At 44.4% G+C, this 23,126-nt stretch overlaps 1 protein-coding gene across 2 annotated transcripts in view; it reads left to right on the top strand.

Moving 5' to 3' along the window:
- RREB1 (ras responsive element binding protein 1) overlaps positions 1 to 23,126 on the top strand; it is a 128,795-nt gene that overhangs the window by 50,620 nt on the left and 55,049 nt on the right. For both annotated transcript variants that reach the window (XM_045551662.1, XM_045551663.1), the window contains exons 2-6: positions 10,066 to 10,184; positions 13,365 to 13,495; positions 14,104 to 14,316; positions 19,159 to 19,248; positions 20,305 to 20,468. In XM_045551662.1, the coding sequence (XP_045407618.1) occupies positions 14,146 to 14,316; positions 19,159 to 19,248; positions 20,305 to 20,468 (425 nt within the window). In that variant the 5' untranslated portion in view covers positions 10,066 to 10,184; positions 13,365 to 13,495; positions 14,104 to 14,145. The remainder of the gene's footprint in view (positions 1 to 10,065; positions 10,185 to 13,364; positions 13,496 to 14,103; positions 14,317 to 19,158; positions 19,249 to 20,304; positions 20,469 to 23,126) is intronic.

Raw genomic sequence — 23,126 nt, 5'->3', positions numbered from 1 at the left:
CTGAACACATTCACCTCATGTACGCTGATGGGATGCCAAGAAAATGGAACTCCTGTGCTTGTGTGGCAGGGAGTCCAGGTCCTCTGTCCTCTGATGTGTGAATTCCCTCTGGTCATCCCATCCCATGAGTGACACACAGTCTCACAACCCCCTTGATTGATGCATGAAGGAGTGGATTTTTCGGTTGTCCAGAGTCCTGGGTATTCACGGGACAGCTCTCAGCACCAGGCAGATGGAAGTACTTTTGAGACCAGACCTAAAAACACCTAGACATCCCCACAGAGTCAAATCTTAGGCTGGGAGGGACATCAGAGACCACAGGCTGGCCAATGAGTCCAGTGTATGCTGGGCCATTTGCTTATGCAAGCACATGGTGTTCTGCTCTCAGTTCCAGTGGTTAAGGATACTGTTAAATGCTACTGAATTATTTTGAGAATAGTTATGTAAAGTATGTTTAACTGGAGCTACTGTAATGAACTTCTGGGGTTTCTGGACTTTGATAAAGATAGCTCTTGTGTTTGCTGCAGACAGAAAGCAAAATACATAAGTGAGCGGGGAAAGTAAGTTGTGTTCTTGGAAGCATCAGCCTCTCCCACGCGGAGGTACAGGGAGTTGCTGGTCTGTTGGACCTGCAGGCTGTTGAAGTGGAAGCTGAAATGGATGCTGGGTAGGTGTTGCCGGGGCATTGTTCCAGTGTTCTGGAGGCAAGTATTTTAAACAAGTCAAACAGCCCCTCTAGGCAAGCTGCAGGAAGTCCAGCCCCTGGCTTCATGTGGTCAGCGGGAGATAAAAGTGTGGACTGTTGGAGGCTGGGCCCCTCCTATCATTGGATGGCAAACTGTTAAGGGAAGATAAAAGGAAAGAGTAGGGATGTTCTTTTTAAACAACACAAGGGTGCCTTTATCACATGCATTCAAGTAAATGAAAGGGGGTGAGCAAGAGATGGCTCCGTTTTATGACTGCAAGTGTATTGAAGAACTGAGAAGCAGCACCAGCTTCACCTCGTGAAAATATTAGTGGAGGCCAGTGCTTTGAGAATGTTCACAGTACACACTGCTTGCATTAAGTGGGCATTTGCTTGGATTTCCAAATCCATGTGCTGCAGAAGTTTTCCTCATTGAGGTGTGTAACCCGTGGGGACCGGTGGATGTGTCCTGCCATCCTTGCACTGAGCGGATGAGCAGGCAGGGTGGCCGTGTCGGCGGGTTGCTGGGAGCCGCCTGGCTCTCCTGGGCAGCAGGGGTGCATTTCTCGGCTGCATGCCCTTCTCTCAGCTGTACTGATGCCAGCCGAATTATCACCCAGGTATGAGAGAGTTTAAGGGAAGGGAGCTGACTGGCTGGCATTTATCTCCCCTTTTTCGGTCTTCCTGTTGTCTGTAACCTTTGGGGGAAGTTTAGGGGCTTGCCAGGGGTTATCTGTTTTTCTAGGGTGGAGCTGGTAAAACATGAACCCACATTTAAGAACCTGGGCACATTTGGTGCCCTGTGTGAGCTCAGTCCAAGGCAAGTGAACAGGTGTGCTCCAGGGACATGATGCTTGTTTCAGGCTGTGCTGGGTTGTGGGTGCGGGGGTGGCCCTTTGTGTGGGTGAGACACCCCCCGCCCAGGGAGCACAGTCATTGTGAGCTAATCATCGCCCGGAGGGCCTGTGTGCCTGGGTGTTCTCCAGGACCCACTGCCACCTCCTCTCCCGCCTCACACAAGCTGTCAGGAGTGGCCCATCCTGCTCAGTAGCCACTTGGGTTTGCTCAGTTTACTTTAAGAAAACCCATCGCTTGCCAGTGTTTTTGGCTGGTTGGCTTGCGATAAACACTAGTCAACCACTTACATCTCAGCGCATTTGTTTTCCTTCACTGATACAATGGTGAATGCTTTTCTTAGGGGCAAAATTGGGCGTGGGAAGGCCATCCGTTACATGGCATAGAGGGTAGCCCGTCAAGCTCCTGGGAGCTGGGGCGCGTAAATTCGCCTAGCACAGTCATTGCCAGCTGACGGTTTGTAATGTCTGATTACCCACTGTGAAATTTTGACCACAGCTGACCATTTTTCCAGTGGGCGAGGAAAGATGTGATCTCCTGCTTCCATCGCCTTCTCTAAGCTGTTAGGGGGAGAAGCATTTCAGACAACGTTTTTATCTTCCACAGAGTCATTCTGGTTTTCTAAGGAGTGTCATCCTGAAACTGCCCTGAATTCTGGGAATTCAAAGCCCAGATCCGAGGTTAACCACCTGCCCTAGGGTTGCTTAGCTTGCAGACAGCTCCTGCTCTGGGAAAAAGTGGACAGTCCTGTTGCTGCTGCCTGTCAGCAAGGCTGCCCCTCGACCTCAGGGCCTGTGAAAGAGCTGCAGGATATTGCCTAAAACTCTCTGCAAACTGCTACTGAACTTTACCCCAGCTGCTTCCCAGAAGCCGTAAATGTGACTGAAGATACCTAGATCTACTCCAGAGAAGTGTCTGAAACAATCCAATTACTACAAAACAGTTGCCTAGAGCCTGGGGCAGGTAGCAGGGTGTCAGCTGCACTGTATTCGGGTGCTGTAGTGGGGAGAGGTGTCGGTCAATGTGGGGAGGAAAGAGCCAGTCCTTGTGGGAGCCAATGGTGTGGACTTCCTTGACGAAGCAAATGTGAAGCTGACCAGGATTTGTTTCAGCCGTGAACTGAAACTGGAGGAGTTTTATTTCCTGCTCGCTGTGCAACATGGGGAGTGTGTCAGCAGCTGTTCTACTCATTATTGTCAGTAGGATTGTATTTGTGATAAGCCAAATCATGTTTATTTTTGATTGTCCAACTTGTGGGCTGGGACAGGCATTTTTTAAAAAGATCATCAAGCTGTGCTCCTGCCCCCAGAGCTTTGGCAATCCAGTAGGGGAAGCAGGGCGGTGAATTGAGGGATTGGGGAGACTCACCCCAGGAGTTACCTGGAATGTTGGGAGGTAGATAGTGTATCATCAGCAGCTGGTACTGGAGTGTGTATTGTTTGCAAAGTATTTTAATAAATGCTTCTTTGATTTCTATGTTGTAAGGTGAGGAGGACAGGTGTTATCAGCCCTACTTTCCAGAGAGAACCGAGTCGCAGAGAGTTTGGTGGCTCCATTGGTGGTAGGCAGTTTCCAGTCCAAGATTTAAGGCTCCACATCATGTGCTCTTTAAGTTATCTTATGATGGTTTATTCTTGTTCGTGCTTCTGAATCTTACGGTATTATGTCAAAGGGACTATCAGAAGTACAAAATCTGGAAGACAGAGGAGTCTTATAACCTGGCCTCCCACCCATTGCAGGACTGGGGTTTTTTGTTTTATTTTTTTAAAACTAGTGGTTCCCCACCCTCTGCTTGAATATAGCGAGGTCATCACCTTATCAGGCCTCATTCCATCTGAGGGCTGCTCTGGTTTAAAGAACGATGGAGTTCCAGACTGCTTCCCTGCCTTCCCACTCACAACGCGGTCCTGCCGTGGGGGGCCCAGCCTGTAGGATGGATGCGCCCCTCCCTCTTCCACACACCAGCCCTGCAGCCTTTGCAGCTGGCTTTTGTGCATCTCCAGCGCTCTCTGATGGGCTGAGCATCTCCTATTCTGTTTTCCCTCTGTCTTGGCTTCCCAGTCCTCTAGCTTGCTTATCATGTTTCTCTGAATGGTTTTTCAGTGATCCTGTTTGTGGCACAGTGGAAAGTATAAGAATTTTGGAGTTGGACAACCCCAGGCTAAAATCCTGGCCCTGCCCCTTTTGAGCCATGTTATATCCAGCAAATAACCTAATCATTGCCTTCTAAGATTTGGGTAAGGATTAAATATATGTAAAATGCCTAACACATTTGTAGCACAGTTTATATCACAAATACCTAATATCCCCGAGTTATCAGGGAAGGACAGGCTCTGGAAGAAACATAATTGGATACACACTGGACTTGTGATATACTCTGACTTGTCCTGTTTTCTATTACTTTAGCAACATCCTTCTTTTCTGTTTTTAAATTCCTCAACCAAGATGTGTTGTAGAGGCCTCTCCTCCCACCCTTTTGTACCTGTGTCTACCTGATAAGCCAGCAGAGCAGGTTTCAGGGTGGGATGGGGTGGAGCTGCTAAACTTAATTCCCTGTAGGATTCAGCCTTGGCCCAGGAGACCCTTCCCTGTCCTGGGGGTGGGTGAGGGTGTCTGCTCTCTGCCCCCTGAGGTCCAGTGTGGGTGCCCCCTCATTCAGACTCTGGCTGCCTTGGCTGCCCACCCCCTCTACCACCAGCCTCCTTGCACAGAGTGGAGAGCGATACAGGTTTCTGCTAAGTTAGGCAAGAAAATGATCAAATACCAGATCCTGGTGGGCAGGCTGAAAAACAGAGTTTAGGAAAAGTCTGAGAGTGGTCCAGGGACTCTGCTCTTCCCACAGCTGGGCGCCGGGTCCCCCTCCCAGGGGAGCAGGGTGCCGTGTGACAAATGGCTGCCATGTGGCCGCTGTGTCTCAACCCCTGGAGTCTGGCAGTGGTTAGGTCCTGGCAGGAACACGTGCTCCCGGGAGAAGAACTGCAAGAAGTGGAGTCAGCTTTTTCAGTCTTCATATACCAGCAGAAAAGCTTGTAATCGGGGCTCTGCTGATTTCCTTCCTCTGGAGCAGCACAGAGCCCGCGGAGAGGTGCAGGAAGAAGAATGGGGTATCACAGGATGGTTTTATCTAGCATCTACCAGAAAAATCTCGCCACCTTTCCAGCAGTTCATGCTTTCTGTATACAGTTTAATCTGACTGACGTAGATAAGGTTGGTAGGCAGGAACCCTTGTCTTCCCAGTCAACACGTGCCACCCTGCTGAAGTTGTATTTAATATAACAGTTAAAATGTCCAAATGATTTTTATTTTTAAGAGAAATTGCTTCCCATGTGGAACCTGTCATTCCACTCCTTCCCCTACACTTTACTAAATATTAAAGTCTTCTTTTACCGAAGGACAGCTGACGTTCCTTTTAAAAAGGCATGTCAGCAGCTTGTTATTCCTGGTAGAATGTTCCAGGTCAAGACCACAGGGGTGCCTGAAATGTAGTCAGAGTAAGGAGCGCCACTTTGTCCCGTGGGAGTGATCTTGGTTCCTTTTCCATCCTCCGCGTGTGGGTCCTGATGGGACAGATGGTAGATGGTGAGCTGTTTCTAAGGCTTCGGGAGGGAGCCTCAGGGTTGCTTGCCCTCGGGGGTCATCCCACCTAACTCTCCTCTCCTCTCCTCTGCTGTCTGCCCTATTGCACATTCCTTACTGCCCAGGGGCAGCAGAGAAGCCAGGGAGGGTACTCAGGGCCTCCAGAAATCCTGGCCAAAGGGCTCCAGTTTGGAGGCCATTCCACAACACCCTCAAGGGAGCTTTTCAGAGAGTCGCCCAGGCTTGGCGAATGCCATTCGGTGGATAGATGGCTTTTAGGACCCAGGGCCAAGTGAAGGCCCAGGCCCACTGGTTGTGCCACTCTGGGGGTGCAGGCTGCCTGCCCCGCCCTGCCCCATGTGAAGGTCTCCTTCTCATCCTGAGGAAGCAATAAATAGGTCCTGCATAGATTCATCCCCTTATTTATTTATTATGTTTTTTTTTATTGTGGTAGATAAAGCCAAAGTTAGAATTGGATCTTTTCTCTGCTCCAGCATCTTGATTTTTGCCCTGAGGCTGGGGTGTGATACATCAGCAGCTCCTCCCACATCTCCTGTGGAGAAGGTTGGCTCTGTGCTACCCTTCTTCTTGAGCCGGTTTTCAAGGCTGGAACCCTCTGGAGAGCTGTTGACACACAGACTGCTTGGCCTAGCCCTGCAGGGTTTCTGATTCTGTAGGTCTGGGGTGGGCCTGAGAACTTGCGTCTCCTACAAAGGGCTGCGGTCCTGCTGCTCTTTGGGGTGGCTGTGGAGGAGGGTCCCTGCCGTGTTGGACCAGTTGGATCAGCCCTCCAGACAGCAGCGGGCTGTTGGGATTTCAGGCAGAGCCTAGTGGCTTCCCTGTGTCCTCCCTTGCCTGGCTGCTTCTAGAACACAAGAGTACAGAACATGAAGTGCCCCATTGCTTTACACAGCAAGGGTTGTGTTTCCAAACTCTTGCCTGGTGCAGTGAACCTTTTAGTCTGAGGTGGAAGTCCAGTCCTGCCTCTTGCCAGAGAGAGGAAGGCAGAGGTGAAGGTGGGAGGGGACAGCTCCTGTTTCCCACAATACACAGGCGGAAGTGGAAGGCCAGGCGCAGCGCATCTGGAAGGGCAGCAGTGACTCAGAATGAGATTGTTAGAAGTCAAAGAACGTGACTGAGGGAGCGCATCTGGGCTCTGAAGCCCTGTGCCAGGAGTCACACATTTTCTCCAAAAGAAATTTAATAGGGTTCAGAAACTGGATTCAACTTTGCTCTGCCACTTAACAGGTCTAGAATCTTGGAGACAAGTGACATAACCCCGCTAAACCTTGGTTTGTGGCTCTACAGTGGGAATAACTCTTACAGGGTTGTTATTGTGAGGATTTAATGAGACAGTGCCCTTGGCATGTGACACACAGTGCTCAAAATTTGTTAGCTGTGATTGTTATTAAGTATGATGGCAGAGTTCGAGGTAAGTGTGTCCTGGAGTTTGGAACCAAGAGCCACGGGTCAGGAGAAATCAGGGAGGCATCATGTAGAAGATGGCCATGGGGTTGGGGTAGAGTGCAGATGGCATTCTGGGGAAAGGAACTGAGCAGGGGAGACTGACTGGTGGGCAACAAGGCCAGAAGGGAAACTGAGGCCAGAGCATGGAGAGCCTTGAATGACAGGTTAAAGAATCTGACTGTTTCCTACAGTCTTGAGGGACGGGAGTTGGGAGAGTGTCTGGGAGCTCAGCACACAGCCAAAGAGGAGGCCCACATACATGTCATGGGGCCTGGTATTGCCACCACACTTCGGTCTTGCATGTGCCAAGAGGTGTCTCCCCCACCTTTTCTCAGCACCCACCTCACCAGGGTAAGAAGACCCAGAGCGGGCTGGGTCTCATGTTGCCCAGTTGTACATTGCCTGCTCAGATGCTGAGAGACACCACATGATACTCTGAGGCTCCATCTTACCAAAGCCTGTGCCAGCCGTGGGTGGGGGCAGTGACTTTCAGGGGTTGCTGCCCTATCCAAGGCAGAGCCTGAATCCCAAGCCAAGAAACACATCAACTTCCTGGAACTCAAAGCCATCATCACAGCTGTCTCGGCCCTCAGAGCGCATGTGAGGCTGTCCTTGTTTGAAGAGACAGTTTTGCCCTGATCTTTGCAGGCAGCGGGAGAGCAGGCATGGCTCTGGTGGAACATCTAGCCTGGTTTGGTTCTGTCCCCAGCCTAGCCAAGACTCAGCCCATCATACAAGAGATGCCTTTGCTGCTTGTCAAGCTCCCTAGTAGCTCAGGCCATTTTAATATCTGAACTCCTCTTAACTAAACTCTTTCAGCCTGTCCTGGGTTGGCCTGGACTGGTCAGCTAAGCTCTTGGACACATAGATCATCTGTCCCAAGCATTTGTGGGCATTGTGGAGGCTCAGCCCTGTGTCCATCCCGGTTAAGTGTTATAAAGTCCACTGTTCCAGAATCTCAACCATCATCCTAGGCATCTAAACTTACTCCATGTTCTAGGGCTCTTAGGCTTAGGACAGAGTTTAACTTTCACTCCAAGAACCCTCAGGTTTTTCAGAAGCTGGGATGCACCCTTTGTTTCCAGACCATCTTCTTTTTTATCTTTCATCTCTTCACTGCTATCTCCTTGGACCTGGAGACCCGCCCTTTAATCTTTTCTTTCTGGCTTTACATAGCATTGTCCCTTATCTCCGCAGGGCTGGGGGCTGGGAGCTGGGGGCTCGGGGCAGGCCTTACCCTCCCCCCTAGCCATCTCTGAGGAACTTCTGCCCTCTCCCAGTCTTCCTGTGGGAATGCAGATTCAGAAAGCCAGCGTCCTTAACTAGCACCCCAGGGTCCCAGCCTGTCACATTTCACCTATAGGAGTCATCCTCTAGGGCGAAACTGCATCCAGTGTTTCTTTTTTCCTTTTCTTTTTCTCTGAGGTGGTGGTGCTAGAGGTAAGGGGTATCTTGAAGTTTCTTGCAAGAAGTGTCTTGTACTTTCTACTCTTCAAGTTCAGTGAATCCCTTAGGCCTAAGAGAACCCTAAACAAACAGGGTGGTGACTCTTGTTACTTTTGCTTAATTGCAAGACATTCTCAATATTCAAGTCATTTACACCCAAGGTCAAGAGGATGAAAGTTTCAAGGTCAAGTCTGAGCTTGGCCTTCTTGCTCTAAAAGGATTCCCCTTTCCCTGCTGTGTCCTGTGTGTTTCAGGGAAACTTCTTGGTGGACTTTTTTTGAATATCTTTTTTAAATGAAAGAAGGAAGCAAGTCTACATTTCAGTGGAAATCTTAGCTATAGTCTGGAAATTTTTAATTCCAGAGACTTGTCTCTGACCCTGAAGCATGTTTTTATTAATTATGGGTAGAACTATAGTTTACTATACTTTACTCCACTTATATGGCAATCTTGGCAGTTTCTAGGAAAAAAAACCATGAGGCTACTGCTCTTTAGACTTTCTTCCTAATAAAAAAATTGACATTAATTTTAAAATGCATAACTTTGCTTTTTTTTTTTTTAACAGTATTTAATTTCACCTTAGGTATCTTTAGGCTTAGATGGGTGGGGATGATCTGTACATTTCTGAAAACTCCATGAGGATTTTAATAAAGTTGACTTGATGCATAGTTTAAAGGAGGGCAGGTCGTATATCAGGTAAAACAAGGATTCTTATCCTGGGGTGGGCAGTGTCTGTATGTTCATCTGATTCTCAAGGAGGGTCCTGCTGCAGGAAACATGGAGAACTACCGGGGTAGTCATAAGGGTACTTCTAGGCTTAGGGGTCTCTGTGCCTATTCAGGGGCTGTGCCTGGGAGTTAATCCTTGTTTCCTGATACTTTATTTGAAATCCAAAGAACTTTTCAAAAGAGAAAGGCACCAAGGAAAAGATGGAGAATTGAAGCATTGTGGTGAAGGTACGGGAGAAAAACTGTCCTGGGATAATCAATGCAGAGTTCTTCCTGGTAGAAAGGGTTGATGGGGTTTTCTCACCTCCAGCAGGCTGGTCTAGCTCGAGGGTTTGCCTGCAGAAGTGCTCAGTAACTGTGGACAAAGCAAGTAAGATTCAAAGTGATTGCCTTGCGGAATGAATGGGTAGTTTGTCTCCAGACACTCCAAAAGGGGCTAAAAGTGAGAAAATAGGCCAAGCAGTTGTTTCTCGACAGGTGTTGTCTGCATGGGGTTTATGTTACTTCTTAAGTCTTCTCCCAGTTCTTCACTCCTCAGCTTAGCTTAGGGATGCTGTGTTCAGAGCCAGAGAGAATGTGGCTGAATGCCGTAGCTCTGGGAAATGCTACGTTCTAGTTTTCTCCAGCTTTGCCCAGGGCCAGACACAGCTTTCTCCCAGGGCAGGGCTTTGCAGCCCTTGACACCCCAGAACAGACTTTCCCAGACTCTTGAAGGGCATATGTAATTGGAGGCGTCTTCTGCATCTTCCCTACAGAAAAGAAGAGGTCTGTGTTTGGTTGGTCCTATTTGACGTCCATTACAAACACTTCCCCCCTCACTTGGGAAAAGATGTAATAATCTGTCCTTTACGTTAAGGCACTGTTTAGTTGAATATATCTTACTTTCTTCAGCTCTCTTCTTTTTCCTCCTCTGTTTCTGATAGCATTGATTGCTGTCTTGCTTTTCTCTTCCCATTAAATTGGCGGTCCATTGGCGTCTGCTATGAGCACGCCATTAGGATGCTCCAAGCTCCACTCGGAGCCTGTGGTCCAAGCGGTTCTCATCTGGCATTGCCCTTAACATTGTGGGAGCGTGCTTGGGGGCAAAGGGGTTCCTGTCCAAGGCACACTCAGCTCCAGTGGCTCTTGCTTAGATGCTAATGGAACAGCTCTGGGCGGAATCGGCCTAGAGCCAGCAACTTGCTTGTAATTGCAGGCAGGAGATGGGAAAGGTTCTCTTGTCCTAATTTTTGACTCCCAGTGATATTGAGTAGTGGATCATTTCTGCTCTTAACCTCCTTTTAATGTCACCCTTTTTTGTTTTTGTAGGTTGCTCCTACTCTGTGCTCCAAGAGTGGTGGCTCTGAGGTGTGACCCTGCCCACGTCTGGGCCCAGCTAGTGCCAGCTCCTCAGTAAGGAGGGCAGCTTGAAAACACGAGGAAAGCAGGTCAGTGAAACTTTATTGACTTTCCTGAGTCACAGTAACGTTGAATGTTGAGTTTCCTGTGCCCTCCCCACATACCCTTTGAGTTGTCCTTCCTCTTTTCCAGGTCCTCCTGAGGCTCTGGTGCAAAGTCGTGTTGAAATTATAACTGTGACTTGCTGGTTCTTGATCTGATGGGCCTGAGATGTGGGATGAGAAATCTGAGAAAGGATGCTGAGGGCTTGTCTCACAGGAAGCAACAGTGCAGACTCCTCACTCCTCTCTTCTCTCTCCCTCCCTCCCCTCAAGTCCAGACCCTGTGTATTGGAAACTGGAACACTAGCCAGTCCACTTGACTGGGTTGTTCACATCTATGTCTCGGGAACTTCATCTGGGTTCCCAGTCCTCTCTGATTCCAGTTGAGAGGATTGTATTAAAACAGAGACAGTAATTTTTGTTTTTGTTTTTAATTGAATTTTTTAATTATCATCATTATTGTCATTATTTTGCAGTGTGAGGTGATGTCAGGGAGAGGAAGTGGTGCAGAGGAGAGAATGAAAATTCTAGGATTGTAAATATTCAGAAAGAAAAATGTGCTTTGTGAATAGACCGTAAACAGTTAAACTATCTTTCATTCCCTGAGGTTGAGAATCAGAGGGTTTAGGTTTGTTGGTTTGGGCTGTTGTTCGGGTACAGTCTGGGGTAGGGCCTGGGGTAGGTAGGATCGACTAATACTGGCCAACTTGCTCTGGTTAAATTATCATGTAGATGAGCCTTTGTGTTACGGTGGATTTTTTTTTTCTAACATAGAACAATGGGCGGCATTGTGTATTGCACCAGCTTCTCCTTCTGCCCTGCTCTGTGGTACCAAAGGGAGAACTCAATTGTAAGACACAGGAACAAACTGGAGTACAATCTTGTCACAGCCCAAGGGGCTGGTTGTTGGTTACTTCTGAAACAGCTTCTTGGGGATGAGTCCAATGACTCTTCTGCTTTTCAAACAGTATAGCCAGGAATTTCATTTTGTTTAATTACATTTTCAGATCAGAGCTGAGAAGTACATCTATTTTTAAAAATTGCTATTTACTTACATTTAAAATAGGAAAAGGAAGTAAATGTAGGTGATCTTGGTGTCATCAATGGGTAGTGTCACACTTTACACTTTATCCCCAAGGAGGAAATACATTTAGTAAATGTCTTCCTGTCCAGACAAAATGGGAAACTAGCTTGCATGACTTTTCCCCTTTTCAAGTGGGATAAGCCCTTGTAACTTTCAGCTCTTATGTTAGTTAGCTATAGTGACTGCTGCTAGGCATTCTGTTTATTTAAGAAACTTTGGTAGCTTGCAAGAATGCATCTTTGATATCATGATGACTGCAAGAATTCTTACTGGCAATTTGGCTCTGTTTAGTGAATATATTTTTGTCAATTTGCCTATTGCTTATTTCTTTCCTTCCCTCTTCCTTTACTGATCAATAGAATTAGTGTATATTTTTTGTAACTTAAAATTTTACATTTAGTCCTAAAGGTATTTAACCTGTTCCCAGATTTGAGTAAACTCCACTACATTTTTCTTTTCTAAATGTAGTAATAGGACAAAAGTGAGATCTTCTTCAAAACTCTTAGTATAAATTGGTAGAAACGTTCATTTTCTTTTTACTGACATAACAATTATAGTAAAGATAGATTTCTAGCCAGTTATTTCATAATTTTCTGTGTATTAAAATTATGGGATATTAAAATTAAGAGATATTTAACAGAATGAGTTTAATTCAGTATTGAAGATATCCATTTATGAATCAAATTCATAATTACATGCTGATTGATTACAAAAATTCTAGGGAACTGATGATACTTCTGTTAGGAATAGATTAAGAAAGAAAAGAGGTTTTGTGTTTGTACACACTTGTATGTATGTACTTGTGTCTGCGTGTTTTTTTTTCCTCAAGAGAAATCACCCACATAAACTTTCAAAGACAGTTAAAAACAGGAAGTTTAAAGTATGATTTTTAATAAATTTAAATGATCTGCTAGCATGGGGAGACCTCATGGAAAGACAACAGTTTGGGATTTTTTGTTCTTTTTCCTTTAATTTTGGCCACAGCTTTCATCTCAGTGTCAGGAAAGATGGAGATAAGACTGGCTTAGTCATCGTAAATTGTATTCTTCTGTAGTTAGACCTTTTCCCTGCCGTTTGGAAAACCATTTGGTTCACGAGGAAGACACATTTTTGTCTCTTGAAAAGTACTGTTCCTAAGATTCTGTTTGGCCCTTTTAGTAGGATTTCAGGGTGGTACTTCTCAGCTGCCGGAAGCATTATTATAAAGGCCTACCCCCAGACATTGCTTACATTGCAGCTGGAAGGCTGCATGTTAGTAGCTGCTGTGGGTGTTGCTGTTTATCGTAACCTAGGTTCCATCCCCTAAAGTTGGAGGAGGAAACCGCAAGAAATCATATTCTCTCTTGTGTTGTTTCTATGCATTCTCTTTACAGCTGAGGTGATGAGCGTTGTCTTTGGCGGTTGTTGTGGACTTGTAGAATTTATTAATACACACTGTAGGATAATAGGGATATTAAAGATAATTTAAATATTACTGCTAGGCCTTCAGCTATAGAATATCTTCCCAGATAAAATGAGGAAAACAGTTTACCTATGGACTTCTTACCTACTGGCTACAGTATTTCTAGTTAATTTTGACATGGCCATAGTTTCCCCTGTCCCAGTGAGTTCGCCTGTTGGCTTGGAAGGTTCCTTTTCGTGTTACCAGCTTTATTTTAGGTCTGACACGATACCATCCAGACTTTGAGCCTTTCGTGAATGTCTGAACTGTTTTGTTTTTGGTCAGTGTTAGGTGAAGGCATGGGGGGGGGCAGGTGGAGCTTGAGAGCTCCCGAGAGGAACTAGGGTACAGTGTGAAAGAAAATTTGATGTATGTGGATAAATTTGAGCTTCAAAAAGTAAAATACTGCACAGTCTTTGTGGCTGTTGGGAGTGAGTGTGGCAGCACTGTAAGTCATAGGTCAAGGTTGAAAACTATTGAGTGTGGGTGGTTTGGGAAAGAAAAAAAAAGACTTAGACGTTGCCTCTCATTTGTGCTTTTTGTACTCTCATGAATATAGTGGTCTGAGATTACACTAAGTGAAAAGATGTTCACTGAACCTTTTTTTTTTTTTTTTTTTTTTAAACCTTTGCTTCCCTTCCAGTATCCACGAGTGGTACCGAGAGAAAGAAAAACAAGTCAACACAGACTCATTTCCTACCCCATGTGGATATCAGCTATCACGCTATCACGGAGGGAAATTTCATAGTATATCAGTTGGGGCAGAAAATGGAGGTAATTAGCAGTATGTGGGGGGATCTTCTTTCCGTTTCCTGGGGTATATTACCTACCTGTATTTTTTTAAGAAATGGCTTTTTATATGTCAGTTTGAAATTTGGTTGTAATTCTGATAAGATTGGCTTCTCAAATCTGTTATAAAATTCAGGCTTCCCAGTAAAATCACTGTATTGCAGCAGTGGAGTTAAATGAAACCTGAAGTTTCTCATCAGTATTTTTAGGTCTAGAACCTTCGTGGAGTAGTAAATGAACACAAGTTCTTGGGAGGATGCTGGCTAGAGGGCAGCTCCCTGGGTTTCTTAATTGTTGGCTTGGCTTTTCCCATCTCTGCCTAACAAAGCTTAGGAACGGCAGAGAAACCTGCTTCCTATACCTTTGAGTGCTGCTGGCGACATACACTCAGAAAGGAGGCAAAGTTATCAGTTAGTCTTTACTATGCCAAGATTTCCTTTAGATGAAAGCTTTAATCATTCTGGGCATGAACTGAAGAAGGAGGGTGTTGGACATTATTGTCCTGAGTAGTTAGAGAAGCTATGGCCAGCGCCCCCTGGCTATGACAGAAGCCTAAACTTCCCATGATCACATCAGCAATTTCTCATTTTCAGTTTTATGGCAGAGGCTTCTTAGAAGCTTAAAGCCCTGACCCAATGACGTCAAGTTCGCCTGTTGGCTTGGAAGGTTCAGACCTGTCTTCCATCAATACCATGATGTCAGCGGTAATGAGCGTAGGGAAGGTGGCTGAGAATGGCGGGAGCCTGCAGAGCATCAGGTCCCCAGCAAAGCCTCCAGGACCAAACCGGATTGGCAGAAGGAACCAGGTAAGCGTTTGTGCTCCAGGTGGTGATATCCGGGGGGTTCAGTCTATGAGAACATCAAGAAATGTTCCCCAGCTTCCTAAGACAAAACGTTGGAAGCGTTCAGAATGAAACAAAGATACCCGGAGGCCTTCATAATTTTTCAAGAGCAAATTTTACACAGCTTATGTCATTTTCCTTTCATGGAGAAAATTTTCTTTGCCAAGGGGTCAATGTTGGTGAAAGCACCCTTATTCCTGGCCCATCATTTGATTTGAATGCAAGCTTTCTTCACATGATGGCCACAGCAGAGAGTGTGACTGATTCCTCTGCTGGCATGTGATTTGTTTCCTTATTCACACAGCTGCTTAATTGGGCTTTCAAAGCCACCCTCTTAATATCTTTTTTTTAATTGTCTTCAGATTCGGTAGCAAATTAGTACTGTTTGTGCTGGGGCTGCTGTTCAGCTTTCCATCTTCAAAAAAGCACAGAATTTGGCTCCAAAGAATTCCACTTAAGACACTATTAATATTTAGTCTTCTTCAATTTTCAGTGTGCATCAGATCAGGGGACATAAGAAAGAGTAAATAGGTGGGATTGGGAAGGATTAATGGTATCATAAAAGTTCCTATCTCCTCTATTGAGAAAGATGAATCTTGAATGTACAAATGGGCACTTTGGAAAAGTTTTTGCTATCGTGGTGGCAACATTTTCAACATAGGGTAGGTCAAGGTGGGAAGTAGAGGCTGAATAATTCTCATTTTCGCTCTGAATCCATAGAATGTGGGTTGACCTCTTCATGTTTAATTTTTGGTTTAACTGATTTAATGGGGCTACACTAAACCTGGGAGAGGTGTTCTGAGTTTGTCTAGGAACCGGGGATGGACAAGAAAGTAAACTTGCTGGGCTTTTGTGAATATATTTTCTTTTTTATTAATAATCTTACTGTGACTGTCCTTATACAGAATTCTGTGAGTACACAACTGTGATGGTTTTCTATATAAATTCTTAGAAGTAGAATGTTAATTAAAGCTTTTGATAACAACTTGCCCTCCAGGAGAAATTGCACCAGCCCAAAACCCCACTCCCCCAGTGTGTGGGAGTGTGCGTGTCTCCACACCTTGCTTGAGGCTGAGAACTGGGCAGCGTTCTGTGATGTTGTAGGAGCATTGATGCTTTTTTCTTTCTTTTTTTCCTTGTCTCCGTATGCCTCTCTTCTATGGGTGCCTGAGAAAATATTCAGCTTGTATGACTGTGGCCTGAGTCGAGAAGGAGTGCTAGCTCTGGGAAGAAAAGGTTTATTTCCACTCTCATGTGACCATCTGTCTATTCATCTATCCATCCATCTCTCCACCCATCAAACAATATATACCCAGCTCCTGTGTTCAGCTGGCTACTGTGTCTGGTGTCAGGGATTTTGGGATGAATGAGATAGTCAAGGTCAGCATCCTCCTCATCTTTCTCTGCTTTACCAGGAATAAGTGGAGTAATAGGGAAGAGCTTTTCCTTAAATAACACAGAGTTGGCCCAAGTCCAGGTTGTAGTTTGGTTTTGGTAATTAGGGCCCTGGAGGATGCCCACAGCACCTCCCATGGCTGCATGCTCAGTGGAGGTTGTCTCTTCAGGTGTGAAGAGGCTGCAACTGTGCAGGTGTAACTGGGCCACTCCCATCCCCCTCCTTTCTCCTCCAGGGATCTGGTGCTCTGGCTTCATTTTTGAAAGGGACGTCTGAACCAGAGAGAGCCTGGTAAATACAGTGCTTAATCTAAAAACACAACACAGTGAGGAGAAAGTTCAGGGAAGCAGGAAGCGTCTTCCTTACCTGGGGTCTGGAGGGGGAGGGCTAAGAGAGCGAGCCTAGGGAAAGTCCCCTCGGTAGGAGCTCAGAGTTCCAGGACAGATTAGCCCCAGCCGGATGCTGACAAGGGTGCCAGATTGTTTCATTATGGAATGGTTAGTTATCACATTAGCTGCTAATTTTATCTTTCAGCTCAGGAAGTGTGCTCCTTCCACCAGCAAGGCTGTAATAACTGGATCCAGAAATCTCCAGTAGGGCCTCTCTTCCAGCATCACAATGCTCTCTTTTCTTTTAAAATTTGGTTTGTTTTAAAATATTAAATCTGAGCCCACAGACCTCCTTCCAGACCCCCTTGGATTTTGTGGACCTGTATTACACTCTCTAGCGCCAATTACAGGACCAGCCTCAGAGGTTTGGGTGCCAGTTAATGATCAACCCCAGTGTCAATACCAGTCAGCCCCACCAGTTGCACAGTTTGTCTGGTGTCTACTTCAAGGTGAACACAAGATGAATTTTTAAAAAAATTTGTCCCCTCAAGAGGCTGGTCCCTTGGAGTTTTTTAGATATATTTATATTCTACTGGTGAATCTTTTTTCAACATTTAAAAAAATATATATGTATTATTAGCTGGGTGCTGTGGTACACACCTGTAATCCCAGCTAGGGAAGCTGAGGCAGGAAGATTGCTTGAGCCTAGGAATTCAAGAGACCAGCCTGGGCACATAGTGCGACCCTCATCTCTTAAAAAAAAAAAAAAAAAAATATATATATATATATATATATGTGTGTGTGTGTGTGTATATATATATGTATATATATATATATATCTGATCTAATAATTTAAAAATAATACCCCCCAGAGTTTGAACTCTACCCCAACTTTTGGCCTTGCCATGAGACATCCCTCATTATTATATCAAGTGCTCTTCTTTTGTTGCTGTTGCTTTTAATTTTGTTTTTCTGTGTGAGGTCTTTGGCTAGCTCGATTCTGTCTATAGTTGTAGAACTGGGCTGAGAAGGTGTAACAACCCCCTCGCCCCCCAACAATTATACCTCTGAGAGGACTAGAAGTATGTGAGCAGCTAGGTGAGACTGGGAATGTTTTTTACTGCCAACTTATGTAGAATTCATATCCTTAATTCTTTTTAATTTTAGAGTGAGAGGATGTGTGGAGTACCTGGTTCTCAAACCCATTTCCACAGATTAGGAAAAGGTTCCTATCGTTTGGAGTGAGACTTGCTAGTCTTTGAAGAGGCGTGAGAGAGGAGGTTGCTACAAACTAGACGCCATCATGCTTCCACCCCACCCATCTGGTTTATGGCGCCATTTGTGTTTATAGTCTTCCGGGTGACTTTTATTTTCATCATCTCTCATGAGCAACCACAAGGGTGTTTCCTTTCTGTGTCTTGGGGTTAATCCATTTTTGGGTTATACTTTATATAGCATAGTGGTTTAGGGCATGGGCTGTGAGCATCTGGCCTGAGTTTTAATGCTGTGTCTACTACTTAATAGTTCTCCAACTTGGAGCAGTTTACTTGTCTCTGCATACCCCAGTTTCCTCGTCCAGAAAATGGGATTCATAATGGTGGCTGTGCTTAATGGTTGTGAAAAAAAACTGACATTTCTGTGTATACAGATTTTAGAACATAGTAAGTGCTCAATGATTGGTATTATTTGCAAGGAACAGAAACTTATTTAAATGCATACAAGTGAAAAGAGATCTGTTGAAAGATGCCTAAGGACAGGAAGTGACCTATAGCCTGGACAGAGCATCTAGCCCTAGAGCCAGTGTCCTCCTTCCCACCACACCCCAGGCTACCTGGTCTCCTGTCTTCTCCAGCTGCTTTCTCATGGCTTAGGCTTGCCAAGGTGCTGGGACCCAGCCCCAACTCTACTTGAACCCTCAATTCAAGTGCTAGTGGTCACCTAACTTAGTGACATAGTCATCCCCGAACCTGGGCACAGTTTAGCATCTTTGGGGGAGCTTTTGAGACAAACAGATTTCTGGGGTTTGATTCCCCCTTCCTCCATGATTCTGATTCAGCATGTTGAGAATCTGGTCTAGAAGTGTGTATTTCAAAAAGCTGATCTTCAGAAACCCACTGATACTAGTCCCTGAGCATCCCAGTTATAGATTCCTGGGAGAGATGTCCAACTCTGGGTCCAGCTAGTTTGGGAAATGGGAACAGGGACCCGTGGTGCTTAGCAACTGTGTGGGTGAGGAGTCAATGATGGGCATGTCCTAGCAACTCTCCAGGAATCATTTGGAAAGAGGAGCTGTCACATAGGACTGGTGGAGGAGGCTGGCCTTCTCCTTAAAAAGGTAAAGCATACTGCTTGAAGGAAGCTTGTCCTGTGTGTTTTGAGGGAGCATAAATGAGCCACCTCAGCAAGTAGTGAGCTGGGTTTTTGTCACCCTCTGTGAAGTCTTCACTTTGGGTTGTCATTCTTATCAAGGTCTTCACAAGGGACTGCATTCTTCTTACATTTTCTTATATTTTTAGTTATTTTTTGGGATTAGTGTCGAGCAGATGCCAGCATTGGGCAGAGGAGCCATGTCATGCCCATTGGGTACACAGCTGGGTGCTGGGGGCCTCTGCTATTGCTAGGGTGGGTTTCTCTGATGAGAACCTCCTTACCTCTTCAGGGCCTTGAAAGCCACTGCCTGGAGCCTGGATGAGACTTAAGTAGAAACATATTCCCTTTCAGCTCTTCCTTGACTGGACAGTTAATTTTTTGCCACGACAGATGATTAATTAAATGATGTCCGTGTAATAAGAATGATAACATTTATTGAGCACTTACTATGAACCAGGCACTGTTCTAGTGCTTTGCATGTGTTAATTAATTTAATCCGTATCACAGCATGCTGTGGTAGATGGTGGTTTTTCCCATTTTACAAATGAGGAAACTGAGGACAGACAGGACAGTGACCTGCCCAAGCTCACACCTGGGCAGGCTCCAGAGCCCATGCTCGCAGCTACTTAGACACAGGTGCTTGTTACAGAAAGCAAAGGCACTAGTTCACTGTGATTTGAAATTTATCTTCCTTTTAATTTCTCATTTTAGGAAACGAAAGAGGAGAAGTCTTCCTATAACTGCCCCCTGTGTGAAAAGATTTGCACTACCCAGCACCAGCTGACTATGCACATTCGCCAGGTGGGCAGACACTTTTCTATTTTTGTTTTAAGTTATTCTTCATTAATGGAGGGCACGGTGATGGATTTTAACAGATGAGTTGTGGCTGTGCCTAATTTAGATTTAGTGTCTTAATAGTTTTGAGGGGTGGCTATGGAAATGATTTTTGTGTGTTTTCGTGTTACTGTCACAAAGCACCAGGTCAACAAAGAATACCTTTTCGGAATTTAACAAACATCTAGTTAACTGACCACCCATATAACAGAAGACTTTTCATTGTGTGTGGCTTGTCAGTGTGAACCAAATCCCTTACAATATAATGGGATTATAGGTGTGACCCCTCTTCTTTTATGTTGGTATAAACTTATGTTATGCTGCAGGGAATTTCTTGATTTGGGATCTTTTTTGGCTTTTCTCCTTAATTACGAGATTTCTCCTTCTTCCCCTCCTTCAGTGGCTGATTCATGACAGAATATTGATGAACACTGAAGGATTGATGATTGATGATCTGTTAAAATCATAACAGAGTACTGAGTAATAACATCAAGTTACTAAAGTAACTTGGGTTTGGATAGAAATGTTCCTTCTTACCATACTTCAGATGCCAACTCTCGACTCTATGCAGGTTTCAGTTCTCTTTCTCTGACAGCAGGCCCGAGTCATCAAATTTGAAGAAGGGATGTTGACTCTTAATGTGAGGATGGAATTTTACATACTTGCTTCATCACTGAGAGGCCTGCTCTTAGGAGTTAACATACGTGGTCAGTTAATCTACGTATGTTTCAAGGAAAGACCTGCAAAGACCCCATTTCTGTCTGAGCCTTATAATAGAAGTATTTTCAAAACAGGAACATGAGAGTGGAAGAAGATTATACAAAATATTTATTTGCCTGTGTTCCTGATATATTTTGGCCCTTCAGGAAGACATTTAAAATGAAACAAAAAAAATAGCCAAGGAACTTCACTGTTTTTTTTTTGTTTCGTTTTTTTTTAATGAAACTCTGGATCTGCATTTCCTGAGAGCCATGTTTTTGACCCTCCTTCTTAAGTGACCACTGCCATAATTGCTCTCTGCAGCACAACACGGACACTGGAGGAGCTGACCACTCGTGCAGCATCTGTGGGAAGTCACTGAGCTCGGCCAGCTCCCTGGATCGCCACATGCTGGTGCACTCTGGCGAGAGGCCTTACAAGTGCACCGTGTGTGGCCAGTCGTTTACCACCAATGGGAACATGCACAGGTGGGTGAGGGTGCCCTTTGCCTGCATAGCTGGCTGGTATCTGGAGGTCGACAGACAGTACGGTGGCCTCTGAGCCATGATAGGACTTGCCTAAAGGTGCAGAGAATTCTTGAGTTCTGTTCACTCTATGGAAAAGCCCGAGATGGTTTTGTTTGCCTGTGCGTACTATCTGCAGGATATCAGAGGTGCCTGATCATGGGGAACAGAAGTACCCGGGCTAGGTCTGTGGCTCTTTAGGGTTTTTTGGGATAAAACACAGAGTCATTGTCCCTCTGCCAATTGGAGTTTGTTTGTTTGGGTGCCAGAGGTGGACAGCTTATCACATCCAAGGAGCCCTCAAGGAGTAGCATTTATGTAATTTTGCCCTCTTAAAAATATTTGCATATGCCTACCAGGTTCCCGCAGACCTTTTCCTTGCAAAAAAATTTCTGGAACCTTTTAATAAATAGTTAGGTGTCCTGGTCCTGGAGCTTCAGGGCATAAGCTAGGATAAAATGAAGAAAAAGAAAATGTGATAAATGTCAAGAAATTACTTTCTGAAAGAGAAAGTGCTCACTAGGAGGTGGGAAAGAGCACAGTGGTGGGCATATTAAAATTCTGTGAGATAAACCAATAGAAAATACACTTTATAGAGTGATTGTATATATTTTGAAGGGTTGGAACAGGAAGAATTTTTGGATGCTGACTTTTTTTTGCATAAACATTTTAGGAAGATGGAAATTCTAGGAAAAGGGGAAAAAAAGGCATTCCAAATTTCTCCTTCTCAGAGAATTAGACTATTTCTATTTTTTCATATTTCTGTCCAGTCATTATCATGCTGTCTTTAAAAAGTTGAACAAAATTTTTTACACATTTATTTCAAAAGAAAACCTTATGTAACTGTTACAAAATTGATATGCTAGTTACATTTGGTTATATATAAATGCTAAAATGAGATGGGTCAGTTTATTCTACCTAAAAAATCATTTTATGTGCCATTGATGGTACACTTGAGACCCACTGGTACAGTGGTAAGTTTCTTCATTTGGGAATTAGGCCCCGAATTCAAGTGTCCGCTGCTACTTGTAAATTTCCTATCCTTGAGCATGTTACTTAACTTCTTTGTGCCTCAGTTTCCTTGTCTTTAAGATGAGATTTTTTAATAGTGTCTACTTCATTGGATTAGGAGAAGGATTAGGCAATAATGAGTTTTGCACACAGTTTCTGGTATAAAGTAAGCACTCAGTAAATGTTATTTATTGTTATTTTCATTTCTAAGTAATGTTGCAATAATTTAAAGGCTGTGGATTTCCCAGTCTAAACTCCTAAACATGGGGTAGAGTATAACTTCATAAAAGGTTATGAATATTTTAAGAATTAAAAAAAATTTTTTTTAAGAGACAGGGTCTCACTATGTTGCCCAGGCTGGTCTCAACTCCTAGCCTCCCCAGGAGCTGGGACTGTAGGCCTGAGCAAATAGTTTAAGAAGTTTTACAAAATGTTTTGCTTTTTTTTTTCTCTCATAAATTTCATGAATGGGCTTTTCTGTTTGCCCCTCATCTCCTCTTAGGAGTGTTTTTGGATGCAAAGAAGGAATTGAACAGTGTCATTTTTTAATATGATATTTTGCATTTTAGCCTTTTGGTTTTTTACCACTAATTCGGCCTGTTGGTATCATTTTGCCTTCTGTTTAGGCCTACTCTTCCTACCCTCCACTCCTCACAAAAAGTCCTTTGTATTTTACATACTTACCCTTTTCAAAATCTGGTCTTGGAGGTATTGTCTGTTCCCCTCTTGGGTGGTTTCCCCACTTTTTCCTACTGAGCCCCCATTCATTGGAACTCCCCATGGGCCACCAGGTCTAAGTTAGAGGGGCCGTGGTGCATTAGTGAGGAGAAGGACCTTGTCGCTGTTTTGGCTCTGGCCATTGACCATTTGTGATCCTCCTTGAGACCTTTTTGATCTTAGGCCCAATCAATCAGTCCTAATTTGCATAATTTCCACTTTGAGACAATGTCTGTGATTGAACATATAAACAACCATGTTAAACACACCTGTGAAAACCATAGTTCCTGTCTCCCATAGTGATGTATCTGGCAGCGTACTTCACAAGTAGTTATCACGGAGGCTCTAGTACCCTGGGTATCAGGCACCTGGGCTATGCACTTTCCATTTATTTTATTTTGCATCTTAATTGAGATATAGTTTATATACCATACATTTCACACATGTAACGTGTACAATTCAATGGGTTTTAGTTTCTTTTTTATTGTCAAATAATAGTTCATTGTATGGATATACCATGTTTTATTTATCCCTTCATCTGCTGATAAGACATTTGCATTATTTCCATGTTTTGGTTATGATGAAAAATGCTGCTGTGAACATTCTTGTACAACTTTTTGTGTGGACATGCTTTTTATTTTTCTTGGCAGACACTTAGGAATGGATTTGCTGGGTCAAGTGGTAACTCCATATTTAATGTTTCAAGGAATTGCCAAACTGTTTTCCAAAGTGGGCTGCACCATTGTACATTCCCACCAGTAACGCACGAGGTTTCTAGTTTCTGTCCTTGCCAACACTTGTAACTTCTGTCTTTTTCAGTAAAGCCACTCTAGTAAGTATGAAGTGGTATCTCATGAGTTTCATAGTTTTAGTTCTTACATTTAAGGTTATGAT

This window comes from Lemur catta, chromosome 5 (assembly GCF_020740605.2).
Source record: "Lemur catta isolate mLemCat1 chromosome 5, mLemCat1.pri, whole genome shotgun sequence".
Classification (NCBI taxonomy): domain Eukaryota; kingdom Metazoa; phylum Chordata; class Mammalia; order Primates; family Lemuridae; genus Lemur; species Lemur catta.
The sequence above is the reverse complement of the archived record's forward strand: the minus strand, read 5'-3'. Positions and strand labels throughout refer to the sequence as shown.